The 12500-nt window shown below is 44.6% G+C and overlaps 1 protein-coding gene across 3 annotated transcripts in view; it reads left to right on the top strand.

Moving 5' to 3' along the window:
- syt1a (synaptotagmin Ia) overlaps positions 1 to 12500 on the top strand; it is a 294930-nt gene that overhangs the window by 267166 nt on the left and 15264 nt on the right. For all 3 annotated transcript variants that reach the window (XM_058416698.1, XM_058416699.1, XM_058416697.1), the window contains one exon: positions 11303 to 11420. In XM_058416698.1, coding sequence (XP_058272681.1) covers positions 11303 to 11420 — 118 coding nt within the window. The remainder of the gene's footprint in view (positions 1 to 11302; positions 11421 to 12500) is intronic.

Below are 12500 nucleotides of genomic sequence, written 5' to 3'. Positions count from 1 at the left end.
CCACACCAACATTCACCACCACACACGCACACACACACACACACACACACCAACATTCACCATCACACACACACACACACACACCAATATTCACCATCACACACGCACACGCACACACACACACCAACATTCACCATCACACACGCACACACACACACACACCAACATTCACCATCACACATGCACACGCACACACACACACACCAACATTCACCATCACACACGCACACGCACACACACACACACACCAACATTCACCATCACACACGCACACGCACACACCAACATTCACCATCACACACGCACACGCACACACCAACATTCACCATCACACATGCACACGCACACACACACACACACACCAACATTCACCATCACACACACACACACCAACATTCACCATCACACACGCACACACACACACACCAACATTCACCATCACACACGCACACACACACACACACACCAACATTCACCATCACACACGCACACACACACACACACACACACACACATTCACCATCACACACACAAACATTCACCATCACACACGCACACACACACACACACACCAACATTCACCATCTCACACACACACACACACACACACACCAACATTCACCATCTCACACACACACACACCAACATTCACCATCACACATGCACACACACACACACACCAACATTCACCATCACACACACCAACATTCACCATCACACACACCAACATTCACCATCACACACACACACCAACATTCACCATCACACACACACACACACCAATATTCACCATCACACACACACACACACCAACATTCACCATCACACACGCACACACACACACACACACCAACATTCACCATCTCACACACACACACACACACCAACATTCACCATCTCACACACACACACACACCAACATTCACCATCTCACACACACACACACACACACACACAACAACATTCACCATCTCACACACACACACACACACACACACCAACATTCACCATCACACACGTACACGCACACACACACACACCAACATTCACCATCTCACACACACACACACACACACACACCAACATTCACCATCACACACGTACATGCACACACACACACACCAACATTCACCATCACACACACCAACATTCACCATCACACACACACACACACACACACACCAACATTCACCATCACACACGCACACACACACACCAACATTCACCATCACACACACCAACATTCACCATCACACACACACACACACCAACATTCACCATCACACACACACACCAACATTCACCATCACACACACCAACATTCACCATCACACACACCAACATTCACCATCACACACACACCAACATTCACCATCACACACACCAACATTCACCATCACACACACCAACATTCACCATCACACACACCAACATTCACCATCACACACACACCAACATTCACCACACACACACACACACACACACATTCACCATCGCACACACACACACCCCAACATTCACCATCTCACACACACACACACACACCAACATTCACCATCTCACACACACACACACACACACACCAACATTCACCATCTCACACACACACACTCACACACACACACACCAACATTCACCATCTCACACACACACACACACACCAACATTCACCATCACACACGCACACGCACACACACACACACACCAACATTCACCATCACACACACCAACATTCACCATCACACACACCAACATTCACCATCACACACACACACCAACATTCACCATCACACACGCACACGCACACACACACACCAACATTCACCATCACACACACCAACATTCACCATCACACACACACACACACCAACATTCACCATCACACACACACCAACATTCACCATCACACACACCAACATTCACCATCACACACACACCAACATTCACCATCACACACACACACACACACCAACATTCACCATCACATGCCAACATTCACCATCACATGCCAACATTCACCATCACACACACCAACATTCACCATCACACACACACCAACATTCACCATCTCACACACACACCAACATTCACCATCACACACACACCAACATTCACCCCACACACACACACACCCCAACATTCACCATCACACACACACCATTCACCATCACAAACACCAACAATCACAATCACACACACACACACACCAACATTCACCATCACACACACACCAACATTCACCATCACACACACCAACATTCATAATCACACACACACACACACCAACATTCACCATCACACACACCAACAATCACCATCACACACACCAACATTCACCATCACACACACACCAACATTCAACACACACACACACCAACATTCACCATCACACACACCAACATTCACCATCACACACACACACACACGAACATTCACCATCACACACACCAACATTCACCATCACACACACACACACCAACATTCACCATCACACACACACCAACATTCACCATCACACACACACCAACATTCACCACACACACACACACACCAACATTCACCACACACACACACACCAACATTCACCATCACACACACACCAACATTCACCATCACACACATACCAACATTCACCATCACACACACACCAACATTCACCATCACACACACATTCACCATCACACACACACCAACATTCACCATCACACACCAACATTCACCATCACACACATACCAACATTCACCATCACACACACACCAACATTCACCATCACACACCAACATTCACCATCACACACATACCAACATTCACCATCACACACACACCAACATTCACCATCACACACACACACACACCAACATTCACCATCACACACACACCAACATTCACCATCACACACACACACACCAACATTCACCATCACACACACACACACACCAACATTCACCATCACACACACCAACATTCACCATCACACACACACACACCAACATTCACCATCACACACACACACACCAACATTCACCATCACACACAACAACAATCACCATCACACACACCAACATTCACCATCACACACACACCAACATTCACCATCACACACACACCAACATTCACCATCACACACCAACATTCACCATCACACACATACCAACATTCACCATCACACACACACCAACATTCACCACACACACACACCAACATTCACCATCACACACACACCAACATTCACCATCACACACACACCAACATTCACCATCACACACCAACATTCACCATCACACACATACCAACATTCACCATCACACACACACACCAACATTCACCATCACACACCAACATTCACCATCACACACACCCCAACATTCACCATCACACACACCAACATTCACCATCACACACACACACACACACACACACACCAACATTCACCATCACACACACACACACACACCAACATTCACCATCACACACACACACACACCAACATTCACCATCACACACACCAACATTCACCATCACACACAGACACACACACACCAACATTCACCATCACACACACACACACACCAACATTCACCATCACACACACACCAACATTCACCATCACACACACCAACATTCACCATCACACACACACACACACACACCAACATTCACCATCATACACACACCAACATTCACCATCACACACACACCAACATTCACCATCACACACACACACACACACACACCAACATTCACCATCACACACACACACACACACACACCAACATTCACCATCACACACACACCAACATTCACCATCACACACACACCAACATTCACCACACACACACACACACCAACATTCACCACACACACACACCAACATTCACCATCACACACACACCAACATTCACCATCACACACATACCAACATTCACCATCACACACACACCAACATTCACCATCACACACCAACATTCACCATCACACACATACCAACATTCACCATCACACACACACACACCAACATTCACCATCACACACCAACATTCACCATCACACACACACCAACATTCACCATCACACACACCAACATTCACCATCACACACACACACACACACACCAACATTCACCATCACACACACACACACACACCAACATTCACCATCACACACACACACACACCAACATTCACCATCACACACACACACACCAACATTCACCATCACACACACACACACCAACATTCACCATCACACACACCAACATTCACCATCACACACACACCAACATTCACCATCACACACACCAACATTCACCATCACACACACACACACACACACACCAACATTCACCATCACACACACACACCAACATTCACCATCACACACGCACACACACACACCAACATTCACCATCACACACACCAACATTCACCATCACACACACACACACACCAACATTCACCATCACACACACACACCAACATTCACCATCACACACACCAACATTCACCATCACACACACCAACATTCACCATCACACACACACCAACATTCACCATCACACACACCCCAACATTCACCATCACACACACCAACATTCACCATCACACACACCAACATTCACCATCACACACACACCAACATTCACCACACACACACACACACACACACACATTCACCATCGCACACACACACCCCAACATTCACCATCTCACACACACACACACACACCAACATTCACCATCTCACACACACACACACACACACACCAACATTCACCATCTCACACACACACTCACACACACACACACCAACATTCACCATCACACACGCACACGCACACACACACACACACCAACATTCACCATCACACACACCAACATTCACCATCACACACACCAACATTCACCATCACACACACACACCAACATTCACCATCACACACGCACACGCACACACACACACCAACATTCACCATCACACACACCAACATTCACCATCACACACACACACACACCAACATTCACCATCACACACACACCAACATTCACCATCACACACACCAACATTCACCATCACACACACACCAACATTCACCATCACACACACACACACACACCAACATTCACCATCACATGCCAACATTCACCATCACACACACCAACATTCACCATCACACACACACCAACATTCACCATCACACACACACCAACATTCACCATCACACACACACCAACATTCACCATCACACACACACCAACATTCACCACACACACACACACCCCAACATTCACCATCACACACACACCATTCACCATCACACACACCAACAATCACAATCACACACACACACACACCAACATTCACCATCACACACACACCAACATTCACCATCACACACACCAACATTCATAATCACACACACACACACACCAACATTCACCATCACACACACCAACAATCACCATCACACACACCAACATTCACCATCACACACACACCAACATTCAACACACACACACACCAACATTCACCATCACACACACCAACATTCACCATCACACACACACACACACGAACATTCACCATCACACACACCAACATTCACCATCACACACACACACACCAACATTCACCATCACACACACACCAACATTCACCATCACACACACACCAACATTCACCACACACACACACACACCAACATTCACCACACACACACACACCAACATTCACCATCACACACACACCAACATTCACCATCACACACATACCAACATTCACCATCACACACACACCAACATTCACCATCACACACACACATTCACCATCACACACACACCAACATTCACCATCACACACCAACATTCACCATCACACACATACCAAAATTCACCATCACACACACACCAACATTCACCATCACACACCAACATTCACCATCACACACATACCAACATTCACCATCACACACACACCAACATTCACCATCACACACACACACACACGAACATTCACCATCACACACACCAACATTCACCATCACACACACACACACCAACATTCACCATCACACACACACACACACGAACATTCACCATCACACACACCAACATTCACCATCACACACACACACACCAACATTCACCATCACACACACACCAACATTCACCATCACACACAACAACAATCACCATCACACACACCAACATTCACCATCACACACACACCAACATTCACCATCACACACACACCAACATTCACCATCACACACCAACATTCACCATCACACACACACCAACATTCACCACACACACACACCAACATTCACCATCACACACACACCAACATTCACCATCACACACACACCAACATTCACCATCACACACCAACATTCACCATCACACACATACCAACATTCACCATCACACACACACACCAACATTCACCATCACACACCAACATTCACCATCACACACACACCAACATTCACCATCACACACATCAACATTCACCATCACACACACACACACACACACACACCAACATTCACCATCACACACACACACACACACCAACATTCACCATCACACACACACACACACCAACATTCACCATCACACACACCAACATTCACCATCACACACAGACACACACACACCAACATTCACCATCACACACACACACACACCAACATTCACCATCACACACACACCAACATTCACCATCACACACACACCAACATTCACCATCACACACACACACACACACACCAACATTCACCATCATACACACACCAACATTCACCATCACACACACACCAACATTCACCATCACACACACACACACACACACACCAACATTCACCATCACACACACACACACACCAACATTCACCATCACACACACACCAACATTCGCCATCACACACACACCAACATTCACCACACACACACACACCAACATTCACCACACACACACACCAACATTCACCATCACACACACACCAACATTCACCATCACACACATACCAACATTCACCATCACACACACACCAACATTCACCATCACACACCAACATTCACCATCACACACATACCAACATTCACCATCACACACACACACACCAACATTCACCATCACACACCAACATTCACCATCACACACACACCAACATTCACCATCACACACACCAACATTCACCATCACACACACACACACACACACACCAACATTCACCATCACACACACACACACACACACACACCAACATTCACCATCACACACACACACACACCAACATTCACCATCACACACACACACACCAACATTCACCATCACACACACCAACATTCACCATCACACACACACCAACATTCACCATCACACACACCAACATTCACCATCACACACACACACACACACACACCAACATTCACCATCACACACACACACCAACATTCACCATCACACACACACACACACACCAACATTCACCATCACACACACACACACACACACCAACATTCACCATCACATGCCAACATTCACCATCACACACACCAACATTCACCATCACACACACACCAACATTCACCACACACACACACACACACCCCAACATTCACCATCACACACACACCATTCACCATCACACACACCAACAATCACAATCACACACACACACACACCAACATTCACCATCACACACACACCAACATTCACCACACACACACACACACCCCAACATTCACCATCACACACACACCAACATTCACCATCACACACACCAACATTCACAATCACACACACACACACACCAACATTCACCATCACACACACCAACAATCACCATCACACACACCAACATTCACCATCACACACACACCAACATTCAACACACACACACACACACACCAACATTCACCATCACACACACACACACACCAACATTCACCATCACACACACACCAACATTCACCATCACACACACACACACCAACATTCACCATCACACACACACACACACCAACATTCACCATCACACACACCAACATTCACCATCACACACACACACACCAACATTCACCATCACACACACACACACACCAACATTCACCATCACACACACACCAACATTCACCATCACACACACACCAACATTCACCACACACACACACACACCAACATTCACCACACACACACACCAACATTCACCATCACACACACACCAACATTCACCATCACACACACACATTCACCATCACACACACACCAACATTCACCATCACACACACACACCAACATTCACCATCACACACCAACATTCACCATCACACACACACCAACATTCACCATCACACACACCAACATTCACCATCACACACACACCAACATTCACCATCACACACATACCAACATTCACCATCACACACACACCAACATTCACCATCACACACACACCAACATTCACCATCACACACACACCAACATTCACCATCACACACACACACACCAACATTCACCATCACACACACACGAACATTCACCATCACACACACCAACATTCACCATCACACACACCAACATTCACCATCACACACACCAACATTCACCATCACACACACACACACCAACATTCACCATCACACACACCAACAATCACCATCACACACACCAACATTCACCATCACACACACACCAACATTCACCATCACACACACACACACACACACACACCAACATTCACCATCACACACACACCAACATTCACCATCACACACACACACACCAACATTCACCATCACACACACACACACCAACATTCACCATCACACACACCAACATTCACCATCACACACACACACACCAACATTCACCATCACACACACCAACAATCACCATCACACACACCAACATTCACCATCACACACACACCAACATTCACCATCACACACACACCAACATTCACCACACACACACACACCAACATTCACCACACACACACACACCAACATTCACCATCACACACACACCAACATTCACCATCACACACACACCAACATTCACCATCACACACACCAACATTCACCATCACACACACCTACATTCACCATCACACACACCAACATTCACCATCACACACACACCAACATTCACCACACACACACACACACACACACACACATTCACCATCGCACACACACACACACCCCAACATTCACCATCTCACACACACACACACTATATAACCACTGCTATGTTCTTATAAGCGTGTGTAATAATCACAACACCAGACTCCTGAGACCTGGAGGTAAAAGTATGTTGTTTTTTCTCAAGCTCTTTTTTTTTTTGAAGTGAGGCTCATGGATGGGAGAGAAATCCATCTCCTGGGAAAATGTCACTTAATCAGCCGTCCATGGCGCTCTCCCATTAATAAAGGTGTGACTTTCCTCGCACGGGTTCAGGAGATTCAATTTTCATGCTAAATGTCATGGTTTATAGTGTTTAAGCTCTGGTTGTCAGGGGAACCTTGTTTTTGTGGCATGGTTTGGTTTATGGAAAGGTCAATTATTCCTCAACCGCTGGGGGTGATGGAGGGAAAGAAACAAGATGGAGAGGGAAAGAGCAAAGTGTCAGGTCCTGAAGTGTTGAGACGTCGAGATGAAACGTTTATCAAACACCGGAATACCTTTTGAATTTCTAATCATCGGCTCGTACATCACTCCGGCGTTTGGAGAAGACATCCCATAATATTATCTCCATAAATACACCTTCCAGTCAGCAGCAGGAGAGACGTGTTTCTCACCTCCACAGATAAATACCATGTGCTCACATTTCCTCACCTGCCTGAAGAACCAGCCAGGAACCTCAGACTAGAGGAGAAACACCTAGTGCAGTAAGATCTGGAGTGAACAAAAGAGTTCCAAAATAAATACATGGAACTTTAGTTCAATTAAATAAAAATTTATATAAATAAAATGATTAATCAATGAATTTTAATTTGAAATTTAAGGATATTCAATTAATTATAGGCTATTAAACACATTAATTAAATAAATTAAGTAAATGAATAAAAATGAAAACTGAATAAATTAAATAAACAGATTATTAAATACATATTGTCATTAAATAAGTACATTAAATAGACGAGATGATTTATAATCATTATTGTTGTTGTTTTTGTTGTTGTTGTTAAAGGTAAGCTCCAGTCTGTTTTCCTCTCGTCATCTCCAGAGGTTTGAGAAGCTTCTCTGTCCTGCAGTGCAGCAGAAGCTCTCCTCAGTTCAGATTTAATATTATGAAGTGCTGCAGTTTCTCACTTCCTTCATCTCACATAAACACTCCTCCTGTACTGGAGAGGTCACCTGAAATCTGCTCTCGAAAATGTTTCACTACAAGCCTCCTGTTTCTTTTCCCTCTGCTGCAGCTGCTGGGGTTTTCTATTAAAGAAGAAGAAGCTCAAATAAGTTAAAAAATAAAAAAGTCGCCACTTCATTACTCAGACCTGAGAATAATTGGATGTTTTTCTGACTCGTGCTTTCACTAATGAAAAAAAGCTTAGAAAAATGTGTTTTTCTTGGGGTTTTTTGTTGTTTATTTAAAGCAAAATGTTATGTTTTAGTGAATTGTGTGTGTTCTATAAAGAAAAAATGAGAAGAAAAGCAAACGATAATATTTCCAATATTTTTATTTTATTTTTATTTTTCATAATTGTATTTAATTTTATTAAAATTTAATTAAATTAGTAATTTTATTCAAAGAATATGGTGTTAAAATGACAATCATTTCATTAAAATAAAATTAAATTGGAAAATATAAAATAAAGCATTTTTTTAATGTTTGAGAGATCTCAAATTTCTCAAAGATCTCAAAGGGAATTTTTTCTCATCTCCATCATCTCCAGCTCGCTCATTAGGGATTGATATTCATTTTAATTTAATAAGATTTATAGATTAATTTTAATTTAAGAGTTCTATAGATTTCTGTGAAACTGCTTCGTGACTGTGTCCACTGTTAAAGTACTACAATAAAATAGAATTGAGTTGAAATGAGTTGAAGTGAGCAAGTTTAAACTCTAATAAATATTTCAGTCTGAATTAACAGAGGTTTTTTTCAGGAGAGAATCGTAAAGTGTTTACGTTACAGTGAAGATTTGATTCTGTCCAGCTTCAAACAGCTGCATCTAATAAAAACCAGCTGCTGTGATAAAAAAAAATCAAAATAAAATTGTAGAATTAAAGCAGTTGCTGTTTGAGTCGTGAGAACATCTGGAACTCATGCGCTAATCTCCACGTTTCTCCACAGCAAGAGAAGCTGGGTGATATCTGCTTCTCTCTGCGCTACGTTCCCACCGCTGGAAAACTCACCGTCGTCATCCTGGAGGCCAAGAACCTGAAGAAGATGGACGTTGGAGGTCTCTCAGGTGAGATCGATTTTCTAACCTGTGATGAGTGCGCGAGTATCTGGGCAAGGCCAGCTAGCAGCTAGCAGGAGTGCTAATGAGCCAAGCATTCATGCTAACTCATGTGTCTGAAACAGCCAGAATGACTGCATGTGGAATTCTTTCCTTTTGTTTGTGAATATTTTGTTTTTGTTGTGAATCCTGAAGGAGCTACAGGAAGTACAATGTGAGAGATTTTTCTCCTCGAGGCAGAAGACTGAGATCATGCTAATAATTAGCAACTGTCAGTGTTCTAGTCAGCCATTACAGAGGAGTCACATCACATCACCTTACCTTCTCATTTACACCACTGTTCAAAAGTATTCACCCCCCCACCCCTCACACACCCCAAATCCCCACTGCACCACCCCCCAAAACCCACCACCCCACTCTTCAAGTTCCCACCGCTCCACCCCTCAAATCCCCACCACCAAACCCCGCAAACCACCACTGCTCCATCCCCCGAATCCCCACCGCCCCACCCCTCAAATCCCAAATGCTCCACCCCCAAATCCCCACCACCGAACCCCTCAAACCACCACTGCTCCATCCCCACTGCCCCACCCCTCAAATCCCCAGCCCCTTATCCCCACCACCCCATCCCCCAAATCCACACCACAGTGAGTGTGATGAAAGCCTGACATGTTTCTGGAAGAACCTAGAGTGTGTTTGAGAACATTCCTAAACACACAGCATCAAGAAACCCAGAACCTCGATCTGTGAAGAAGTGAAGAACATCAGAGGAGGAAAACCATCAAGAGCCAGTGACTAGTGGTGATTAGTCAGAGGAGCGACCAGAATAACATTTCACCACATGATGCTCACACCACCATGCTTCACCGTGGGGACAATGCCCTCAGACTGGTGATGTCATAAGTTATAGGAAAGTTCCATTTTGTTCTCGTTGTCATGGTTACTCCTTCGACTAATCCCCTCTTCACTCGCTCACTGACTCGTACTTGATGGTCTCCTGTAGGCAGAGACACAGCGGCGCGCCGTTCCTAAATCTTTTTATTCATTTGTTTTTATTTTAAAGTTTGTTTTTATTCTTCTTCACGTGTC

The sequence above is a fragment of the Hemibagrus wyckioides genome, linkage group LG19 (assembly GCF_019097595.1).
Source record: "Hemibagrus wyckioides isolate EC202008001 linkage group LG19, SWU_Hwy_1.0, whole genome shotgun sequence".
NCBI classification, from domain to species: Eukaryota; Metazoa; Chordata; class Actinopteri; order Siluriformes; family Bagridae; genus Hemibagrus; species Hemibagrus wyckioides.
Note: the sequence above shows the minus strand (reverse complement) of the source record. Positions and strands in the feature narration are given on the sequence as shown.